This window comes from Thamnophis elegans, chromosome 12 (assembly GCF_009769535.1).
Source record: "Thamnophis elegans isolate rThaEle1 chromosome 12, rThaEle1.pri, whole genome shotgun sequence".
Taxonomy (NCBI): domain Eukaryota; kingdom Metazoa; phylum Chordata; class Lepidosauria; order Squamata; family Colubridae; genus Thamnophis; species Thamnophis elegans.
This window is the reverse complement of record NC_045552.1, coordinates 43,887,152-43,911,059: the sequence shown is the minus strand read 5'-3', so window position 1 is coordinate 43,911,059 and position 23,908 is coordinate 43,887,152. Positions and strand designations below refer to the sequence as shown.

General features: G+C 44.1%; 1 protein-coding gene and 1 long non-coding RNA gene across 2 annotated transcripts in view; one reads left to right on the top strand and one right to left on the bottom strand.

Annotated features, from left to right (window-relative positions):
• The window catches only part of SH3BGRL (SH3 domain binding glutamate rich protein like), a 32,750-nt gene extending 13,048 nt beyond the window's left edge, over positions 1-19,702 (bottom strand). The window contains exon 1 of the mRNA XM_032228253.1: positions 19,345-19,702. Within this exon, the coding sequence (XP_032084144.1) occupies positions 19,345-19,389 (45 nt within the window). The 5' untranslated portion in view covers positions 19,390-19,702. The remainder of the gene's footprint in view (positions 1-19,344) is intronic.
• Positions 5,678-18,096, top strand: LOC116515929. The gene is made up of 3 exons (XR_004256286.1): positions 5,678-5,798; positions 12,165-12,343; positions 17,900-18,096. It is a non-coding gene; the product is annotated as an uncharacterized LOC116515929 (long non-coding RNA).
• Positions 19,703-23,908: the final 4,206 nt, after the last annotated feature.

Sequence of the window (23,908 nt, the reverse complement as noted above, 5' to 3'; positions counted from 1 at the left end):
CTTCGTGCTTGATGTGGAGAAGAACGAAGCTTTGATTTTGCATTTTACTGATTATACTGATAGATCTTTATAGAAAAGACTGGTTCATACTATTACGGTAAAACAAAAAGTTATGATTTGATGTTAATGCCTTATTTTACTGTAAGGGAGAAAGTCAGGAGCCAATGCTTCTTTTTCTTTTTTCTTTTCCTTATCTTTCCTCACTTCTCTTTCCCCCTGTCCCTCCCTGCTGCTTTCCTATTAACTTTGTATTTTGTAGTTTACAATACTTTATAACTCAATAAAAATGGAGACAATGTTAATGACAAGACTCCTTACATCGACAGTTTTCCCAGTCGAAGATCACACCGTGATGGCAAAAGTGGGTGTAAATCTGGTAGATATCTCCAAGAATTTAGAGAGCTTAAATCAATGCTAAGGTTGCAGGTTGTATACATTCATTCGAAATACAATTAGTCCTCGATTTACATCAGTTCATTTAGTGACAATGGTGCTGAAAAAAGGTAAACCTATGATCGTTTTTCACGCTTAGAACTGTCTCAGCATCCCCGTGGTCATGTGATCAAAATTTGGACTCTTGGCAACTGGGCTCATACTTATGACGGTTGCTTGGCAACCAACTCATATTTATGACAGCAAAATGATAGTTGTCAATCTTCCTTTAGGTCAGGATCGGGAACGACTAGCACATATGCGCGAGGGGAACCTTTACTATTTTATTCCAAGCAGATGCTCACTCCCCTTAAGACAGTGTTTCTCAACCTTGGCAACTTGAAGATGTCCGGACGTCAACTCCCAGAATTCCCCAGCCAGCGAATGCTGGCTGGGGAATTCTGGGAGTTGACGTCCGGACATCTTCAAGTTGCCAAGGTTGAGAAACACTGCCTTAAGAGCTCGGGGCACTGAAGGAATGCTGGAAAATCACTGGCATAGCGCTGCAAACATCCGCCCTACTGCTCAGCACTGTAGGAGGCCCGATAATACACAAGCTATTTTGGGAAGTGGATAATTATTACTAAGTGCTCATGACTTCTTTCAAGGTTACATTAAGCAAACAAACAAATAAACCCAAGAATCGTATATAAGGCAATAGCATCCACAGAAGCAGCAGGGATATGCAGTCAAGGACACAACACCGACTGCCATTTGTCAGAAATGGTGAAGGGTCTCCTGCTTGGGCAGGAGATGACCTACAAGACCCCTACAAGACCCCTTAGAGCCGAGGTGGCGCAGTGGTTAGGGTGCAGTACTGCAGGCCACTTCAGCTGACTGTTATCTGCAGTTCAGCAGTTCAAATCTCACCGGCTCAAGGTTGACTCAGCCTTCCATCCTTCCGAGGTGGGTGAAATGAGGACCCAGACTGTGGGGGCGATATGCTGACTCTGTAAACCGCTTAGAGAGGGCTGAAAGCCCTATGAAGCGGTATATAAGTCTAACTGCTATTGCTATTGCTATTCAAATTCTGTTAAGCCGCAGTGGCGCAGTGGTTAAGAGTGCAGTACTGCAGGCTACTTCTGCTGACTGCCAGCTGACTGCAATTTGGCAGTTCAAATCTCACCGGGCTCAAGGTTGACTCAGCCTTCCATCCTTCCGAGGTCAGTAAAATGAGGGCCCAGATTGTTGGGGGCAAATATGCTGACTCTGTAAACTGCTTAGAGAGGGCTGTAAAGCACTGTGAAGTGATATATAAGTCTAAGGGCTATTGCTAATCTGTTAAATCAAGACAAGACTATGCCTTCTTGGGTCAAAGGGAAAAAACGGGGGAAATGCATACATCCAGTCCCTAAGGGGGAAGAACCAAAACCTGCAGAGATGAATATCTTGTGTGTGTGTGTGTGTCTTCTAAAACAACATCTTTTTTTCATATTGCACACATAATTTATTCAAATGCTGTATCCAGATCCAGAAAAGCCAGTCAGGATATTTCTGCTTTGATACTGTTGATACTGTTCAGTATTAATTTGGCCTATGAAGCAGCCTGGAGGAGTTCTGTCAAACCTGTGCATCCATCAACGGAACCATCCCAACAACATGTGAGGCTTCCTTTAGAAAGCAGGAAATATAAAACACAATGCACAGAGAGATAAAACATCTCTTTAATTTCTCCAGTAATCCTTATGCGAGCAATTATTTATCAATAAAAATCAATATGCTCCAGGCATTTCCACTAATGCACTCTGGGTGCTCTGCTTCTTTTTTTAAAATTTTTACATTCAGAGACTGCTTCATTTAATGACTGAGTTACCAGTCTCAAGTTTGGTCATTAAACAATGTCGTGGCCTGTCGGCCACCGACCCTTCCAGCAGTTGAATCAGAGGAGAAGGAGGAAATGTGGGAGTCAGGGCCAGCAGCCAGGCACCTTGAGAGCTTCAAGGGGGAAGAGGGAATGGAACTGGCAGAGAGAGAGAGAGAGACAGAGAGAGAGACAGAGACAGAGGCAGAGCCTGGACTGGCCATCAGTTCTCAGATGGTGAGTCAACAGCCCCCAGGTCTGGAGGTGGCTGATGAGGAAGAGGAAGAACAGCTGGATCCAGTGCCTGATACATGGCTGCACAGAAGACAAAAGAGAGGAGAGCAGTGGAAATCTGTGGGCCGGTCCTTGGGAATAGATTCTGCTGCTAGTGAAGCCCTACCCTAGTTCTGGGGATAAAAGGCAGGGGACGGATATGAATAGATGTGGCAGACAACTATTCATCCCCCTGCCAGACAGACATGTTAGCCTGCTGTGAGAGAGAGAGAAACTTTTTGCTGGGGCTGCTGGCAGTTCTAATAAAGGAATCATTGATTTAACTACAGGGGGTTTCTCATGTATTGGGAAGCTGTGTCAGAACAGGTTATTTCTCTTTGGAGGAACATCTCTTCATGTCACCTGCCACTTTTACTTTGAACTGGTCCGGCCCAAATTCACCCATAGCTCTTCTAAGGTGCCACTGGGTTGTACTTCATATCCGAATCAGAGTTTACAAATTTTATCAGTTTAACAAAATATAAAATATGAAAACATAGGAAGAAAAAAAAAGATAATGGGAAAAGGGGGAGGGAAAAAAGTGCAGGGCAGAAGGAAAAAGGAAAAAAAAGGCATTGACCTCTGACACCTTTTGGTGCTGTAGAGTTCATGGCAATAAATTACTGTATTTTGGGGAGTATAAGATGCACCTTTTTCCCTCAAAAAAGAGGCTGAAAATCTGGGTGCGTCTTATACACTGAATACAGCATTTTCTTTTGCCTCCTGAAACCCTGCTCCCTTCATCAAAATGGTTGTGCATACCTTATAAGAGGTTTTCAGATAGCTCCTGGGGGCTGGGGAGGGCAGAAATGAGCAAAAAATGGGGCATTTTTTGCCGCCCTAGCCCCCAGCAGCACTCTATAAACTTCCTAATGTCCTTTTTTTTTGGACAAAAAACGTGCCCATTTTTGCAAAAATTGGGCCATTTTTTGCTCGTATTTGCCCCACCCCTGGAGCACTCTACAAGCCTTCTAAGGGTTATTCATGCCCCCCTTTTGGGAAAAAAACGGGCCCGTTTTCATGAAAATGGGCCGTTTTTGGGAGGTTTGCAAAGTGCAAAAACTTTTTTTTATTTGCTTCTTCAAAACCTTGGTGCGTCTTATACTCCAAAAATACGGTAAGACCTCAAATTTCAAAGAGCAGAGCCACGGATCATAAATGAAAAGCAAAGGATCTATTGACATTAGGGGAATTCCTATTTCTCTGGTATGCATTAGGGAAATTCCTAACATTTCCCCAGGATGCTCTGAAAATAACCTTTTTATAGCTTGACCAGAGTTTGAAGGGACCTTGTAGGTCATCTAGTCCAAGCCCCTGCCCAAGCAGGAGACCCTACACCATCCCTGACAAATGGCAGTCCAATCTTCTTTGAAAGCCTCCAGCAAGTTGATCCATTGGTTGATTGTTCTCACTGTCAGAAAAATTTATCCTTATTTCCAGATAGAATCTCTCTTTCATTAGTTTCCATTCATTATTTCCTTGTCTGGACTTCAGGTCCCTTGGAGAGTAGCTTGACCCCTTCCTCTCTGTGGCAGCCCCTCAAATATTGGAACAGGGCTATCATGTCTCCCCTGGTCCTTCTCTTCACTAGACTAGCCATGCCCAGTTCCTGCAACCGTTCATTGTGTGTTTTAGCCTCCAGTCACTTAATCTTCCTGGTTGCTTCCTCTCTGCACTTTTTCTAGAGTCTCAACAATTTTTTTTATAGTGTGGTGACCAAAATTGGATGCAGTACTCTAGGTGTGGTCTTACTAAGGCTTTATAAAGTGGTATTAGTACCTGACTTGCTCTTGAATGTAGTTTACTTTTACTGACTCAAGGACAGGAAAGAAAACAAATGGAGAAAAGATTAGTCCAGCTGTCCCAACCACAAGACTGAAAAATCGCTCTACTTCTGACAACTTGACATGACGGTAAACCAACAGCAGCTGGATTTGCTCGGATGGGGCCTCCCATTTGACATAGTTTCAAGCTGCAAACACCAGGAAGGCTGACAGGCTAACAGTGGTGGACTGAGAAGCCAACTGTATTTAATTCAAATTTAGGCTGTGGGTTTTTTTACAGCTGGTAAAAGAGGGTGAAGCAGTTAAAATTTTGGAAAAAAAAACAGAAGGAAAACTAGAAATGTGAAAAATTGGACAGCATTCAAAAGATGTTGGTAAGGTCTCCAAAATGGCAGTTTTATTGCACCTTAATCAGACACCAGGCTAAGGAAAAAATCCTTTAGCAGCATTGCAACCGGTTTTTGTACAAGGCATATATTTGAAGAAAGCATTGTGAACTTTCTTCAAGTTTACTTACACGATAGGTGTAGGCCACATATTTCCTGGGAAACAAAGCACATTGTTTGTCTCCCACCCTTTTGAGTAGGGCTGAAAATTTAAATCAATACTCCAACTGTTCTCAAATCTGTTCATCTGTGTCTGTGCATATGTGTGTTTGTAGGAGTCACTGTAGCGCAAAAATACTAATAATACACCCACTACTATCATGGGATTCTACTGCGCATTTAAAAATCTCTACATGGGTTTTTTTTTTTTTAATCTCCATAATCCTGTGATGTAGATTGCTACCATTGGGGAAATAATAAATCAGAGCAAAGAGAAAATGTATTTTTTTTTTCTTTCCAAAGTCATCCAAGAAAAGTCACAGCAGGGTGAGAATCTAAATCTAGGATTATATCCCAAGTTCATTATTGCATGCAGAAACTCCAGCACTGCATATGCTGAAAGAATTTCTAGATTTCTAGGGCCCCTTTTTTGGGATGGCGTGGGTGGGGTGGAGTTATTGGAGGGCTAAAGCTGCCTAGAGTCACTGAAAGAGAGTGGGTGGCCATATAAATTGTCTCAATAAATAAATAACAGTATAACAGCTGCCTTAAAGTTGCAGAGGCGTAAGGATCCTGCAAATAGCCTTTACAATCCACAAACCAGAACAAACGTGTAGTTTTTGGACATGGGTTTTAAGAAGTAAAAGGGTATTTTAAGGCTCTGCAAGATTTAGCAAGTTCATTCTGCTCCTTAACTCCTACTCACCCTCATCCACAAAACACACACAGGGGGCGGAGGGTAGGGGGAGAGAGGGTGGGGACAGGAGGCTAAAAATGTTGAGGTCACCCATTTTGGCAAAGTCACAGCAAGAGTAAACAACAAATATAGTTGCCAAACCAAAGCGGATTGTCCATTTTTGATCTCAGAAAATAAAAAGTTAGGATGCTCTCTAGGTTTACTCTTTTTACATTCCAGATTTAACTCTTCTGGAACTGCTAATCAAATCTGTATTATTTTTGAAGGTGGGTGCTATGTTTAATTCTCTTTCATAAATTTAATTTGGGCATTTATACTCCAGTCTTCAGCTAGAAACAATCTTGAGCAGTTTACAGGGGGAGGAGGAAGAGGAGGAGGAGAGGGAGGAGGAGGAGGAGGTAACTCAAATTAGTACAAAGAAGTTGTTGAGGAGTGCTTGTTGCTGTCTTGAGCTTGGTCGTTTGCTTGCAGAATGCAGATGTTTCATTACTCAATTAAGTAACATTATCAGCGCTAGGGAGTGTTTATATACAGTAGCTCCGTCCTGCCAGTTTTGGTGGGGCTGTGACTTGATTAGGGTATTGTTTTCTGCTTGTTTGTCTGCTTGTTAATCCCTTGGGTGTCGGTTGCTGGAGAAGATGTGTTTTGGTCTTTTTTTAAAAGTTTATTTTTCATCCTTTGAATGACATGTGAAGTTGGTTTATCTCCTAATTGTCTATTGAGAAATTATCTAACATTTTTGGACTCACCTTGGTTCTAAGCATCCCAGTTGAAATTGTGATTGTTAGTCTTCTACCTGTCTGGTCCTATGTAGTTAACTATGTCATCTTTGCAATGTATTCTGTAGATAATTCCTGTTTTTGTTTTAATAATTGGACTTGCTGGGTCCTTTGGTGTAATTTTTGGGTAGGCTTTAGTTGGTCTGTGTTTTACAGTGATATAGTGTGGCTGTAATACTCTTATTGGTTGTGGCTAAGTTGTTTTTGATGTACTGCAGTGTTATCCTTTTCATAGCTTGCGTGGATTGTGCTGTATTGGCTTGAGTGTCTATGGAGATGCTCAATCCTCCAGGGCCATGGTTGTCCCAAAGGTGCTTTTCCAAAAGGCAGCTAGATTTTCTTGAGGTTTTTTTTTCCTTGAAAGCATTTTGCTTCTCACTCAAGAAGCTTGGTTGGAACTGAAGAAGCGACCTTAGGCTAAAGATATAGAAGGATCTTGACAAACTTGAACATTGGGCACTATCTAATAAAATGAAATTCAATGGTGAAAAGAGTAAGGTTCTACATTTAGGCAACAAAAACGAAATGCACAGGTACAGCATAGGTGGTACCTTGCTCAATAGAAGTAACGGTGAGAGGGATCTTGGAGTTCTAGTGGACAACCATTTAAATATGAGCCAGCAGTGTGCAGCAGCTGCCAAAAAAGCCAACACAGTTCAAGGCTGCATAAACAGAGGGAGAGAATCAAGATCATGTGACGTGTTAATACCACTTTATAATGCCTTGGTAAGGCCACACTCGGAATACTGCTTTCAGTTTTGGTCGCCACGATGTAGAAAAGATGTAGAGACTCTAGAAAGAGTGCAGAGAAGAGCAACAAAGAGGATTAGGGGACTGGAGACTAAAACATATGAAGAATGGTTGCAGGAACTGGGTATGTCTAGTTTAATGAAAAGAAGGACTAGGGGAGACATGATAGCAGTCTTCCAATATCTCAGGGGTTGCCACAAAGAAGAGGGAGTCAAACTATTCTCCAAGGCACCAGAGGGTAGAACAAGAAGCAATGGGTGGAAACTAATCAAGGAGAGAAGGAATTTAGAACTGGGGAGAAATTTCCTGACAGTTAGAACAATTAATCAGTGGAACAGTTTGCCTCCAGAAGTTGTGAATGCCCCAACACTGGAAGTTTTTAAGAAGATGTTGGATAATCTTTTTTCTGAAATGCTATAGGGTTTCCTGCCTAGGCAGGGAGTTGGACTAGAAGACCTCCAAGGTCCCTTCCAACTCTGCTATTGTATTGTATTTGTTATTTGTTATTTGTTGTTATTTGTTATTTGTTGTTATTTGTTGTTATTTGTTGTTATTTGTTGTTATTTGTTGTTATTTGTTGTTATTTGTTGTTATTTGTATTGTATTGTATTGTATTGTATTGTATTGTATTGTATTGTATTGTATTGTATTGTATTGTATTGTATTGTATTGTATTGTATTGTATTGTATTGTATTGTATTGTATTGTATTGTATTGTATTGTATTGTACCTGAATGAGAAGCGAAACATTTTCAAGGAAAACAAACGAGAAAGTCCAGTTGCCTTTTGGGAAAGTACCGCTGGGACTACTGGTTGAATAACCAGTCCCTCTTTGATCAAGTTGCATGAGTTATCAAAAACTACCTGACCTCTTCAACTACTACAGCATTAGCAAAGCACACCCATGGACATCTAGTACAGCTGTCTGTTTACACATCAGTGAAGATGAGCCCTGCAAGATCATTACACCAGACTGCCTTGGATCCACAGAGCAAGCCCTGGGCCTCAGACAGAAATGGACTACCCTGTCATTTAAAAAAAAAAAAAACGGTTAACAGAGTTGGAAGGAACCTTGTCGGTCATCTAGTCCAACCCCCTGCCCAAGCAAGAGACCCTACACCAGTGATGGCTAACCTTTTGGCCATTATGTGCCAAAAGCGTGGGAGCGTGTGGGGGCGGTCGTGCGCATGCATGCCCACACCCATAATTCTATGTGCCCGCCCCTCCCTCCATGCATTTCCCCCCCCCTGCTTTCAGCACACGATGGCAAGGTGGACCCGTTTTTCACCCTCCCCACGCTCCAGAACCTTTCTAGAGCCTGGGGAAGGTGAAAACCGCCTCCCCCCCCCTCCCGGAGGCCTTCCGGAGGCTGAAAATGGCCCATTTGCCAACTTCCGGTCAGACCGGAAGGCCCATTTTTCGCTCTCCCTTTTGGGCTTTCCTGACTTCTGGTTCGCCCAAAAGGCCTGAAAATCAGCTGGGCAGTGCGCACATGCGAGCCAGAGCTAAGCTCGTGTGCCCACCGATATGGCTCCAGGTGCCACCTGTGGCACACATCCCATAGGTTTCCCATCAGGGCCCTACGCCATTTCAGACAGATGGCAGTCCAGTCTCTTCTTGAAAGCCTCCAGGGATGAAGCTCCCACAACTTCTGAAGGCAACTTCTGTTCCATGGGTTGATTGCTCTCACTGTCAGAAAGTTCCTCCTTATTTCCAGGTTGAATCTCTCCTTGCTCAGTTTCCATCCTTGTCTGGCCTTTGGGTGCTTTGGAAAATAGCTTGACCCCCTCCTCTCTGTGGCATCCCCTCAAAATTTGAGCTTTCTCCTCTAGGATTTTCAATGCCACGACTCGTTTCACACCGAAGTCTGTAACATTAAGATCTGGAAAGCTGTCAATCCTAATTCTCCCCATTTTACACCGATTCTGAATAAATCTCGTATTTATCTCTCTTGAAGACTGCAACTCCAGTTTCCTAAAGCTGAAATTTCTTTTGAACAGAATCACTACCAATTCTGTGAGTTTGGGGGAGGGGGGGAGAGAATTTGGACGCCAGCCACTAACTTTAAGTTGGCAACCCAGCAAAAAGCAAAGTGAGCGAAGTCTGAAAAGAATGCCTTGTGGCCGCAGTTCAAACTCCTTCAGAAAGCAGCTGGCCAGCAGTTATCCGAGAGGCCACCCAATTACCGCCTTTCAGTAGGAAAAGACCCGGCTTCTTGGCAGGCTATGAAATCAGCCAAACAATGTTTGACTTTTACAGCTCTGGAAATGGCTTTTGTATAGTCCAAAATAAACACAGAGGCAACCTCCCCACTAGCTGGAGGGCAGCAGCTTAACGTGGTTATCCATTAACTGCTAAAGGTTCAGCAAGGAAACTGAGGGGGGGGGGGGAGCTATAGCTTTCCTGCTGAGCCCTGCAGAACATCCTTAAGACTGTTTGATTCGCATTTTTCTTCCATTATTTTTTAAAGGCATTTAAACACCTCACACTTGCCAACCACAGTTCAAAAGATTAACAGCCAGAATAATTCAAAATGAATCGGGTGTTTTTGGCAACGGCGCTTCCATTCAAGCATTCAAAAATTAAAGTTGGCATGAAATACAGAAGCCAGCGCCTTGGTTGTCCCACTTCATTGAGTTAAAAGTTAACTTGCTAGTCCTTAGGACGGCCAAAAGACCCTCTGTAAGATCTTCCAGCTAGCTAGCTTCGTTCACCTTTCCACCAGTTTCCTTTCGTTGATGTCCTAGCAGCTGTTTGGTTGAAACACAAACCTCTGCGCCATTAAAAGGCCACGGATTCTGAGTCTGCCTAACAATTTACAAGTTCATGTTTTTAGGGTGGTTCTTAGAAAGGCTGTTTGGTGAAGCTTGCCAGGAAACCACAGAATTAAAGAATTTTGCCTCCCTAAAGACTGTTTGCTATGCTTTTTTTTGCAGTTGGAATTTTCCAGCTTGGTTTGGAACAACAGATGCTGCCAATTATAACTTCTTATACAAATCTAACCCATCCCTTTAAAGATGACGTCCATCCACTCATAAGGCTTTCATGTTATTCAGCATACCTCAGTGCCATGATTAGATTTCCTCTCGTGTATGATCATTAACAGATATGCTCAAGGCAGATTTTACCCATGCACAACCATCTTCACTACACAGCGTGGACAAATCCAAATGAAGAGCACTCATACAACCCTAACAAATATGAAGCAGCAACTTCAAAAACATAATTAGCAAACTAGAGATCTGGAAACGACTTAGACAGATGGTAACTCCTGGGTTATGCCTTTTTCCCCTCCTTCTGTTGAATCGTATCTGATTCATAGAGACTCTCTGAGGTTTTTCTTGGCAAAGTTTTTTTGGGGATGTGGCTTGCCATTGACTCCTTCCTAGGGCTGAGAGAGAGTGACTGGCCCAAGGGTCACCCACTCTATGCTTGTTGTGGCCCTCTAGCAGCCAGAGGAACTGGCAGCAGATTCGGACAGTGAGGAGTTTGGGGAGAAAGATGGACCAGTCCTGGAGTTTGGGGAAGGCTCTGATGAGAGCTCTGCATCGGAGACAGAGAAGGGGCCAGAGCCATCTGACAGTTATCAGCTGCCTTCAGAGTCAGACATCAGTGAGGCAAACAAACAGCTGGAGCCTGTTCTCAGTGTGCACATGTGCAGAGTTGCCAGGCGAAGGGAACAGCTAAAGAACAGGGTTGACTTGGGAGTAAGGCCACGGGTGGATAATGAATGGCCCCTCCCAGAGGAAATAAAAGAGGAGTGAAGGAGGAGTGGAGTTTGCAGGAGACAAGTAGTTCGCTTAATTGGTTCTTGACTCTCTGAGACTCCTTGCCAAGTTCTGCAGAGATTGGCCTGGCAATTCTCCAAGCCAGATAAGGTCTGTGACTGCAAATCCTCCCTTGAAAGACTTTGCTGGATGTGAATGAGCAGAATTCACAGTCAATTAATAAAAGGGGGTTTTGTAGGGACAAGGAGTTTTCTTCAGGCTCTTGGGAAGCCTCAGTCAGAATAGTGCTCAAGGCACATCTAGAACTCAAAATCTTTCTAAAGGTTTCTAACTTGATGCCTTAACCACTACAACTACACTGGGTATCACCCACCGATCTCTACCCTCCCTTTAAAAGTATTCGCTCAGATTGTTCCCAAAAATAAATACTCTTTTAATAGTCCCTAGATGAATGGTTGGGTCAAGAACCACTGGTACAAGGCCTAAAATAAAGCTAAAAACAATATTTAAAAGAACCAAGAAAAGAATGCGAACAGAAGGAAGACTGGACATCTACCCATTTCCAGTCCTCAAAAAATATTCAGTATGATCCCCAGTCATCCAGCCCTGCCCTCAACGATGAATCACACTCTACACAAACCACGATGCTTGAGTTCATACAGCACACTGAGACCGTATGAAACAGAGGGCTTAGAGAGTGCGATTCCAGCCTGTAAGTGACTTAATTGAGTACTTGAGAGACTGCCTGCTGCCAATTACCTCCCAAAGACCCATTAGATCACACAGGGTGGGCCTCCTCCGGGTTCCATCTACCAGCCAATGCCATCTGGCTACTACCCGGGGGAGGGCCTTCTCTGTGGCAGCTCCGGCCCTTTGGAATGAACTCCCCGCAGAGATTCGGACCCTCAGCTCTCTCCAGGCCTTCCGAAAAGCCGTTAAAACCTGGCTGTGCCGGCAGGCCTGGGGTTGATGAGTTCCCTCCACCTCTCGACTTGTGTGGCTGTGTGACTCTTGGCTATTTTAACTACTTGTATTGTACTTTTGTGTTCCCTTTCCCTTTTGAGTTGTTCGCCGCCCTGAGTCCCCCTGGGAAAAGGGCGGCATATAAATAAAACAAATCTCAAATCTCTCAAATCTTAATGAGCCTTGGTGGCGCAGTGGTTAGAGTGAAGTCCTGCAGGCTACTTCTGTTGAACATCTGCTGTTTGAATCTCACCAGGCTCAAGGTTGACTCAGTCTTCCATCCTTCCGGGGTGGGTTAAATGAGGACCAAGATTGTTCAGGACAATTTGCTGACTTTCAAAACCATTTAGAGAAGGCTGTAGAGCACTGTGAAGTGGTCTATAAGTGCTATTGCTATGATCTTCTCTTCTAGGCAATTCCTAGGACAGGCCAAGCCAACCTCTGCAGAAAAGGAGGAGGAAAAATTGGACTTCTACAGGTTAATAATAGGAAGAATCTGGACTATGTGGAACTTCAACGTGCCTTCATTTTGGGCCTAGGACAATTCATCGTGGCCAACTGGCTACAAGACAACTCACTGCAGGACAAGAGGTACACTAATATCAAAGAAATGGTGGAATAGAATCATTAAAGAAAGGATGCAAAAGGAGGGACAGAATAGCAATGGCACTTAAACTTGCATACCACTTCACAATGCTTTCTACCCCTTTCTAAGCGGTTTTACAAAGTCAGTCTCTTGCCCCCAAGAATCTGGATCCTCATTTGACCCACCTCAGAAGGGTGGAAGGCTGAGTCAACCTTGAGCCTGGTGAGATCTGAACTGCCAAATTGTCTGCAGCACTACACTCTAACCACTGTACCACCGCAGCTCTTAGCATGAAATGGTAATGGCAAAAATTAAATTAGATAGATAGATAGATAGATAGATAGATAGATAGATAGATAGATAGATAGATAGATAGATAGATAGATGGATGATGGATGATAGATGATAGATGATAGATGATGATAGATGAGATAGATAGATTAGATAGATAGATAGATAGATAGATAGATAGATAGATAGATAGATAGATAGATGATAGATAGATGATAGATAGATGATAGATAGATAGATGATAGATGATAGATGATGATAGATGATAGATAGATTAGATAGATAGATAGATAGATAGATAGATAGATAGATAGATAGATAGATAGATAGACAGACACAGAGAGAGAGAGAGAGAGAGAGAGAGAGAGAGATGATAGAGATGATAGAGATGATAGAGATAGAGATAGAGATAGAGATAGAGATAGAGATAGAGATAGATAGATAGATAGATTTTAAATAATTAAATAGAATTGTTAAATTGTCTTGCAGAGAGTTGGCAGCGACGATTTGGTTGTGGCAAGTTGTCCCATTCCATTCATTTTGCAGGCCCTTCCAGGTAGTCCTTGATTTACAACGAAGCTACAACGGCACTGAAAAAAAAAGTGACTTATGACTGGTCTTCACACTTACAACCACTGCAGCATCCCCATGGTCACACGATCAAAACACGATCAAAACTTTTGGCCGTTGACAATCAGCACGTATGGTTTACGATGGTTGCAGCCAGGACCATGTGATCACATTTCCAATTTTCCCCCTTTGGCTTCTGTCAAGCAAAGTCAATGGGGGAAACTGCATTCGTTTAATGGCCATATGGGTCATTTAATAAATGCACTGATTCACTTAACAACTGTGGCAAAAAAAGGTCATAAAATTAGGCATCGCTCACTTAACAGCTGCTTTGCTTAAGAATGAATATTCTGGTCTCAACTGGGATTATTACCAAATTTTTCAGAGTATAAGACGCACCAAGGTTTGAAGAGGCAATTTTTTTAAAAAAAAGTTTTTGCACTCTGCAAACCTCCCAAAAACGGGTCTGTTTTTTTTTCAAAAAAAAAGGACATGAATAGCCCTTAGGAGACTTGTAGAGTGATCCTGGGGAGGTGAGGCCCCCAAAACAAGCAAAAATATGGTCCATTTTTTGAGAAAATGGGTCTGTTTTTTCTCAAAAAAAGGGCATTAGGAAGCTTATAGAGTGCTCCGGGGGGGGGGGCAAAATTGAGCAAAAAACGGCCCATTTTTTGTACATTTCTGCCCTCCCCCGCCCCCAGCAGCTCTCTGAAAGCCGCCTACAAGCTATGCATGGCCATTTTGGTGAAAGGGACGGGTTTCAGGAGGCCAAAAAATGCTGTATTCAGTGTATAAGATGCACCCAAGTTTTCAGCTTCTTTTTTGAGGAAAAAAAGGTGCGTCTTATACTCCGAAAAATACGGTATATTGGAGATCAGCTGTAGCATCTTTCATTTTAAGTCAGTGGTTTTGTTCTTCCAAACTTGACTTAAAATATGTAGACTTCAACTCCCAGAATTCCCCAGCCCCCCCCCCCCCCCTGCTGTGTGGGTTCAAGTTTGTGCCTGTTGGGAATCTCCATATGGCCAATGAAACAGCCATTTTCATGGAGTTTGTTTATTATGGACAATCCTCAAAGAAGAGTTAAATTAGTATAAACTACAGGAAAATACCTGCCTCAGGAGTTTATGCAGGGAGTCCTCGACTTACGACCATAATTGAGCCCAACATTTCTCTTGCTACGGTAAGTGAAACACCTGTTAAATGATTTCCCCTCATTTTACGACCTTCTTCTTGCCACGGTTGTTAAGCGAATCACTGTGGTTGTTAAATTAATCAAACTCTTGTTAAGCGAATCTGGCTTCTCCAGTGACTTTGCTTGTCAGAAAGTAACAAAAGGGGACCCCGGGACACTGCCACCGTCATAGATGTGAGCCAATTGCCAAGCGTCTGACTTTTGATCATGAGACCCTGGGGATGCTTCAACGAGTGACAATCGGTCGTAAGTCACTTTTTTCATTGCCGATGTAACGTTGAACAGTCACTAAAGGAACCGTTGTAAGTGGAGGACTTACCTATAATCAGGAATGTAGTTATGAAGGAGAAAAAGAGATGAAACACAAAGACAGGGTACCAGAAAGAAAGGATGAAGCAGCAGCTGCAATTAAAATCGTAATTGAAATATTTCATTTGGGGTGATTGATTAAAGGGTGAAAGCTAATATTTCTACTGCAGAGATGGCTTCTAAAAGCTTTGATACTTAAGAAAGTGAAGAGGAACAGAACATTCTTCTTCCTCCTCCCTGTTTAGCATTTTGTAGAGTAAAATTTCAGGCATAATCTTGATGCTAAGACAAATTGCCTACACCATTGTCTCAGCCTGCCTAAAAACAGTTTTTTAATTATAGGCTTTGCCCAAAACACGTTACATGTTAAAGCAGTAGCACTGATCTCTCCACCAACTCTCCACTCGTGAGAGCACCCTTGATATTAACAGATTAACAGATTGGAAGGGATCTTATAGGTCATCTAGTCCAACCCCCTGCCCAAGCAGGAGACCCTACACCATTTCTGACAGATAGCAATCTAGTCTCTTCTTGAAAGCCTCCAGTGATGAAGCTCCCATAACCTCTGAAGGCAACTTCTGTTCCATGGGTTGATTGTTCTCACTGTCAGAAAGTTCCTCCTTATTTCCAGGTTGAATCTCTCTTTGGTCAGTTTCCATCCATTACTCCTTGTCTGGCCTTCAGGTGCTTTGGAAAATAGCGTGACCCCTTCCTCTCTGTGGCAGCCCCTCAAATATTGGAAGACTGCTCTCATGTCTCCCCTGGTCCTTCTCTTCTCTAGACTAGCCATGCCCAGTTCCTATAACCATTCTTCATATGTTTTATCCTCCAGTCCCCTAATCATCTTGGTTGCTCTTCTCTGCATTCTCTCTAGAATCTCAACAAGATCAGGAGTAAATAGAATAGAATAACAGAGTTGGAAGGAACCATGGAGGTTTTCTAGTCCAACCCCCTGCTTAAGCAGGAAACCCTACACCACTTCAGACAAATGGTTATCCAATCTCTTCTTTAAAACTTCCAGTGTTGGAACATTCAAAACTTCTTGAGGCAAGTTGTTCCACTGATTAATTGTTCTGTCAGGAAATTTCTCCTTAGTTCTAGGTTGCTTCTCTCCTTGATGGGTTTCCACCCATTGCTTCTTGTCCTGCCCTGAGGTGCTTTGGAAATCAGCTTGACCCCCTCCTCTCTGTGGCAGCCCCTCAAATATTGGAAGACTGCTATCATGTCTCCCCTGGTCTTTCTCTTCACTAGACTAGCCATGCCCAGTTCCTGCAACCGTTCTTCACACACATTCATCGGCATAGTACCATGTGTGTGTGAACCTAGTAAGAGTGTAATTCTGCATAAAGAGAAATTCTGAACAAAGGCCTTTCTGTTAAGTTTCCTGGAGCAGAGGTTAGCCTCTGGGAGTTCAGAACTCCGCAAGGCCTTCTGCTAAGCTGCAGCTCAATAAGAGTTTTCCACGTGAACTTTTAAGAGTCAACCCCCTACTTGTTAAAGGTCACCAACGCAAGAGGAGGCCAAGTGGCAAATGATCGACTCAGGAAAGTATTAAGCAGCTCCCAAGATTCGTTTTAAGGCATTTTAAGGCTTGTTTCTCCAGTGAAAATGTGGTGCTGATTCACCCTTTTGAGTTGGCCTTTAAAAAGTCTGTCCAATAACAACACACAATTGCTTTCTTTAAAGCATAAGAACCAAGGACTTGCAAAGGTTTTCCTCACTTTATTTTCTTAGCTATAGCCCTGCCCAGATGGTCTAGACAAGAAGCACAAACAGGAGTGCTAACTTTATCTTTATTGTTAAAGTGTAACATTAACAGATTCTTGCAAAACTGGACGTACTTCTCCCTCCCTTCCTTTTACTCTCCAGAAAACCAGGGAGGGTCCTTTCTGAAACGTTTCCCATGTTTTCCCTTCTTCTGTGGGCTGAGACATTTTCGCTTGCTGCTTGTCTAGTCTGCAGTTCCCCCTCCTGTCTCCCAAGGTCATTCACACATAGCTTTACTCTTACTGACCCCAAGAGGTAGATCAGGCAGGTCAGAGACAATTGACAAAAACCAAGTTACTAAGTCTGATGTCCAAAGCAGAGCTTCTGCATCAAGATCTCCCTTAAGCACACCACCCTACTACTCAATGCAATATTTTGTCCATGCAATGGACCACCAGCTAAATATGAGCCAGCAGTGTGCAGCAGCAGCCAAAAAAGCCAATGCAATCCTAAATTGTATTAACAGAGGGATACAATCAAGATCAAGTGAGATACTAATACCACTCTATAAAGCCTTAGTAAGACCACACCTAGAGTACTGCATCCAGTTTTGGTCACCACACTATAAAAAAATATGTTGAGACTCTAGAAAAAGTGCTGAGAAGCGCAACCAGGATGATTAGGAGACTGGAGACTAAAACATATGAAGAATGGTTGCAGGAACTGGGCATGGCTAGTCTAGGGAAGAGAAGGACCGGGTGAGACAGGAGAGCAATATTTGAGGGGCTGCCACAGAGAGGAGTGGGTCAAGCTATTTTCCAAAGCACCCGAAGGCCAGACAAGGGATAATGGATGGAAACTGATCAAGGAGAGATTCAACCTGGAAATAAGGAGGAACTTTCTGACAGTGAGAACAATCAACCAATGGAACAGAAGTTGCCTTCAGAAGTTGTGGGAGCTCCATCACTGGAGGCTTTCAAGAAGAGATCAGACTGCCATTTGTCAGAAATTGTGTAGGGTCTCCTGCTTGAGGGGGGGTTGGACTATAGGACCTATAGAGTCCTTTCCAACTCTGTTAATCTGTATAATCTGTATTTTGGTCATCCCTGTGCATTTTGGGAAATAGCCCTCGGTCTTTCTCTAGCTTTGCAATTCTCTCATCAATGCTGAGTCACAGAGATCTCACTTAATGTACTCACTAAATTATAGCTGAGGCATTTTGGATGAAAACAGAGAATGGAAACGCGAGAAATCTGTAAACACTGAGGTCTGCAGGACAGAATGCTTGGGGAAAACCACGAAGTGAAAATAAAATTTGGAATAAACAGAAAGCAGAATGCACCAAACACCTTTGCTGGAATCAAAACAAAGACCAGAGTTTTGTCTTTCAAAACAGCTGGATCTTTGCTTGGAGTGATGAAAGCAGGATGCTAAGTGGATTAAATGGATGCTTATTGTTTAGATAATCTCAGTAATCTTTTTTTTTAAGGTGAAATATGCAAACGAGGAAAATTGACAAACTGGCCACTGGATTCCTCCCAGGCAAACTTTTATCAGAAGGCACTAAGAAAAGAAAGAATTCTTGCACAGAAAAAGAATGGCTCCATCTTCAGAGGCAGATGTTCTCCAGATAAGCAGAAAGCTTCAGAACAAAGCTTCCTCTAAATAATAATAATTAAAAAAGGTTATACACAGTTATGAAGCCTCAAGCGTGGACGGAGGAGACGGAAAATGTTTGTGGTCCGGCCCTGAGCAAGAAAGGACACCATCCAATGAAGATACACTGGACTATTATATGCAGAGGGGGAAACTAAGCCACAAAGCCATTCTTACATTTTACTTAGTTTAGTTTAGTTTACTTTATTGTCATTGCACATGGTACAACAAAATTAAATGCCATCTTCAGTGAACATTACAATTATAAAAATAAAAACACAAACATGCATCCTTTACATTCTATATAATTGAAATTGAAAGCCCGATATTGCACTATACCAAAGAATTCAATGTGGTTATTGCCCTGGGATAGAAGCTGTTTTTCAGTCTGTTTGTCTTTGTTTTTATTATCCTGTACGTCTGCCAGATGGTAATAGTTCAAAAAAAAAAAAAAGGATACCCAGGATGAGATGGATCTTTGAGGATGTTTTGAACTTTCTTAAGGCAGGGGGAGCTATCAAGCTCTTCCAAAGAGGGGAGAGGGCAACCAATGATCCTCTGGGCAACGATGTTGACCCCCTGGAGTGCTGTCCTATCTGCCACCGTGCAATTGGCAAACCAGACACAGGTGCAGATTTACCCAGGAGTAAACTGCAACTGACCAGGTAGGCCTTACTACAGAGGAGACCAGGCATCCGGTCTGCTCATGAAAACCAAGAGGCCACAGCCACATCCTAGACAAGACCTTCAAGAGCAAGATGATGCTATATCCATTTAAACAGATAGGCTCCCAATTCCAGGCCACGCCATTCCAGTGCATGGAATTAGTTAACAGATTAACAAGAGTTGGAAGGGACCTTGTAAGTCATCTAGTCCAACCACTGCCCCACCCCCTCAAGCAGGAGACCCTACACTATTGACTGTGCACATATTCTTCCATGCCCCCCCCAAACCCAGAAACCCTCTGCCACAAGGACTCCCATGTAGGGATGGAGGAGGGTGGGGGGGGAGAGAATTATGTCCCAGGTGAAGGGGCTGCAGCCCCAAAGCCTCCGCCCTGCTCAAGTTGCGCCCTGCTCTCATTGGGAGGGGGGGAGAGGGAGGAGGGGTCGCTGCAAAAAAAGGGAGGAAAGAAAGGGAACGGAGTCACCTCTCTCTACAATGTGGGGGGAGGCCAGGCAAGTGAGGGAGGGGGCGAAGCTGAGGTTGCAACTTTCCTCCGGGACAAAGGCGAAGAAAGTTGGGGGGGGCAGCGGGGGTGGGGGGGCGTCCCCTTACCTTGGTGGAGCCGGAGGAAGAGGCGATGAAGACTTTGAGCACCATCCTGGAGAGACCCGAGGAGGGGCGCTTCCTCGCCAGGCAGGCCAAACGAGCGTCGGGGTGAGTGGGGGGTGCTGGAGAACCGGAGCAGAGCCGGGCGAGGTCCAGCGGGCCGAGCGCTCCACCTCCCAAGCTGCCTCTCACGCTCGCTCTCCCTCTCTCAATCTGCCCAGCCCGGAAGATTCGGGCGGAGCACGTCTGACTTAAACGCGCCGTGGCAAAAAGGCGGGGCGGAGGAAGCCCCCGTAAAGGGAGCGGGGCTGCGATCCGGAGCAAACCCACGAAGGCGGCGGATGGGCTGGAGGGAGGGAGGGATTCCGTCTCGGCTGGCGCTCCAACCCCGGCCCCCTTCCAGGCTGGGAGCCAAGCCAGCCGGCCCCGCCTTTTTGAGGGATGCGCCAGGTTGCAACTCCCGTCTTCTGGAATTAGCATCCCCGGTTCACAATCAGGTTGGGGAAAGACAGAGCAGAACAACTAAGTTGGAAGGGACCTTTTGAGGTCTTCTAGTCCAACCCCGGTCCCTTCCAGGCCGAGAACCAAACCAGCGCCTCTCCCCCCCCCCTCCAATTTTCTGGAATTAGCATCCCTGTTCACAACTAGGTGTGGGGGGGGGGAAAATCTAGACTAAACAGAAGGGAACAACAAAGTTAAAAGGGATCTTGGAGGTCTTCTAGTCCAACCCTGGTCTCTTCCAGGCCGAGAACCAAGCAAGCCGCCCTGCCAGGTTGCAACTCCCATCTTCTCTAATTAGTATCCCTAGTTCACAACTAGGTTGAGGGAAAGAACTGATTAAACAGAACAGAAGAAGAAAGTTGGAAGGGACCTTTTGAGGTCTTCTATTCCAACCCCACCCCCCTTCCAGGCTGAGAACCAAGCTACCCCCCCCCCCTTTTCTGGAATTAGCATCCCTGGTTCACAACTAGGTGGGGGGGAGCTAGACTAAATAGAAAGGAACAACAAAGTTAAAAGGGATCTTGGAGGTCTTCTAGTCCAACCCTGCCCCCCTTCCAGGCTGAGAACCAAGCCAGCTGCCCCGCCAGGTTGCAATTCCCATCTTCTGGAATTAGCATCCCTAATTCACAACCAGGTTGGGGAAAGAGGTGAACTAAACAGAACAGAACAACAAAGTTGGAAGGGACCTTGGAGGTCTTCTAGTCCAACCCCCTGATCAAGCAGGTGACTCTATACAGTTTCAGACAAATGTTTTTTCCAATTTCTTCTTTAAAATCTCCAGTGATGGAGTACCCACAACTTCTGGAGGCAACTCATTCCACTGGTTAATTGTTCTCACTGTCGGCATTTTTTTCCTCCTTATTTCTAGGTTGGTTGATTCCAAGCGAAGGGCTTAAACATGTCTCGCTGAAGGGACACCTTTGATTTTGCATTTTTTAAAAATATATAAAGCCATGCTTAGACAAAATGCTCCAAATATAGATGGTACATAAATAAAGGGATGGCGCGGCTCAGTGGCCAAGACGCTGAGCTTGTCGATCAGAAAGGTCGGCAGTTCAGCGGTTTGAATCCTTAGGGCCGCATAATGGAGTGATCTCCTGTTACTTGTCCCAGCTTCTGCCAACCGAGCAGTTCGAAAGCATGTAAAAAATGCAAGTAGAAAAATAGGGACCACCTTTGGTGGGAAAGGAACAGCGTTTTGTGTGCCTTCAGCGTTTAGTCAAGCTGGCCACATGACCACAGTGACATCTTTGGACAGCGCTAGCTCTTCAGCTTTGCACGGAGATGAGCACCGCACCCTAGAGTCAGGAATGACTAGCATATATGTGCGAGGGGAACCTTTACCTTTATAGATGGTTTATTGTGCTTTTGCCTAATCAAAGCCCTTCAAACCTGAGCTTTGGGGTTAAATCAGTATTTCCAGAACGTTCTGCTTCCCCCTTTGAAAAATTTTGAAAAATTTTTGGGGGATTCCTTCCCCTAAGTGCTTTTGTTTGGATATGGCCTATTGATCAATATTTACCATATTAAATATTAAAATGCAATGATTTTGCTGCCACTTCTGATGATTGTATGGAGGGATTTTAATACTGTATTATTTGCAACAGAGCCTGGCAAGTAATTTTGATTTTGGAGGTGGCCTGAGAGGTTTTTAGAAGATCCCAATGGTCCTAGGACCACATTTTAAGGAACAATGCATTAAACCATGATTCATTTCACCCTTAGTTAATTATCGTATTTTTTGGACTATAAGACGCACCAGGGTATAAGACGCACCAGGGTATAAGACGCACCAGGGTATAAGACGCACCAAGATTTCAAAGAGGTAAGTAAGAAAAAAAAGTTTTTGCCTTCCCCCAGCAGCCCACTGCAGTCTTCAGCAGGGCTGGGGAAAGGCAAAAACGCCCCCGTTTTTCCATTGCCCAACCCTGCTGAAGCCTGCAGAGTGCTGCTGGGGGCTGAGGGAAGGCAAAAAAGTCTCAGTTTTTGTGAAAAATGGCTTGTTTTTCACAAAAATGGGATGCGAGGGAGGGGCTTCGGGAGGCTAAAAATGGCTGTATTCGGTATATAAGACGCACCAACATTTCCATGCTCTTTTAGGGGGCAAAAAGGCTCATTTTATACTCCGAAAAATATGGTAAGTTAAAATTGACTGGATTGGCAAACCAAACTCATGTATTTTGTTCAGAGCAGAGCAATAGCAATAGCAGTAGACTTATATACCGCTTCATAGGGCTTTCAGCCCTCTCTAAGCGGTTTACAGAGAGTCAGCATGTTGCCCCCAACAATCTGGGTCCTCATTTTACCCACCTCGGAAGGATGGAAGGCTGAGTCAACCCTGAGCCGGTGAGATTTGAACCGCTGAACTGCTGATCTAGCAGTAGCCTGCAGTGCTGCATTTAACCACTGCGCCACCTTGGTAGGTGGGTTCCTACCAGTTTGCACCTATTCGGTAGAACCAGTTCGTCAAATCTACCAAACCGGTTATAAGAGGTTCCACCAGTGGACCCGGAAAGCAGGCCACACCTACAGAAGAGATTCCAAAAATTTTTGAAACCCACCACTGGCAAAGATCTTATAACTTGACAGCTTTAAGACTTGCATGCTTCATGTCAGAGTTTCTGAATAGCTACTTGGACCAACCTAAGTACTAATTCATAATTTCATATCCGGTCACATGGGTGGCAAACCACTCCCACAAAGGAGGCCACACCCACAGAGTAGGTTCCAACTATTTTTGAAACCCACCACTGGAAACAGGGTAGTCCTTCTTTTCATCAAACTAGACATACCCAGGACCGACCTAAGTACTAATTCATAATTTCATATCCAGTCACATGGGCAGCAAGCCACTCCCATTCAGTCACATGGGTGGCAAGCCACTCCCACAAAGGAGGCCACACCCACAGAGCAGGTTTCAACAATTTTTGAAACCCACCACTGGTTCAGAGTGTGTAAAATCAAGTGTTTCTTGTCCAATAAACCACACATAAGATGGCAGGCGGGCATGTACTTCAAGCGGAGGTGTGGTTCATAGCACTCAGCACATCCAAAGGAGATGTTTGAATTTGGTTTAAAGAGTTGCATGTACAGCAATTGTGGGTTGTTGTACTGTGTTCTATGAACACAAATTGGCTTGCTGTACAAATAATGGTTAAACCAAGATACTTCAGACAGCGAAATGGGTGGCATATACATTTAATTTTAAAAAGTCTCAGCATAACCTATCATCTGCAGAGTTCAGTGTTTTGCATTGATCTTGCAGATGTGGGGTATTACATTTTCTGCAAGGTTGTGGCTTCTTAGTTGCTGACACCCAAGTGTATCCTTTGCAGGAGGCCAATAGGGCACTGTTTCTCAAACTTAACCAATAGGTGGACTTCAACTCCCAGAATTCCACAGCCAGCATGAGTTGAAGTGCACACAACTTAAAATGGTCTAAGGTTGAGAAACACAGCACTTCAGCATCATCTGCTCCATTTCTGAATCTTCAGCCTTTGGGTCAGGCAACAATTTGATGTCACCAAGAATGGTGTGTTGCAATCCTCCGAGACATGCCTTCGCTTCCTGTGGTTTAGTTTATTTCAACAAAAGGAAACCACTTTTCGTCTCCATCTGTTTCTCTCCAGCTCCATTTGCAGAATGCACAAAGTGGCCCATCCCATCACACCTTGTGCAAATCCTGTCTGTGTGTTCATAGTTTGGGGCAGTGTTTCTCAACCTTGGCAGCTTTGAGATGTGTGTGCACTTCAACTCCCAGAATTGAAGTCTTGCTTGACGTTTAAACGGTACTCAAACATTGGCTTAGGATATTGCATGAAGCTGAAAAACCGGGTGGAAAAACACATCTCAGTGGATTGTATCTAGTCCATTGTGAGCCGCTCTACATGGGGCTGCCCTTGAAAAGTGTTCGAAGACTTCAGCTAGTCCAGAATGCAGCCGCGCGGGCGATTGTGGGTACACCTAGGTACACACACGTTACACCTATCCTCCGTGAGCTGCACTGGCTGCCCATTGGTCTCCGGACTCGCTTCAAGGTGCTAGTTATTACTTATAAAGCCCTGCATGG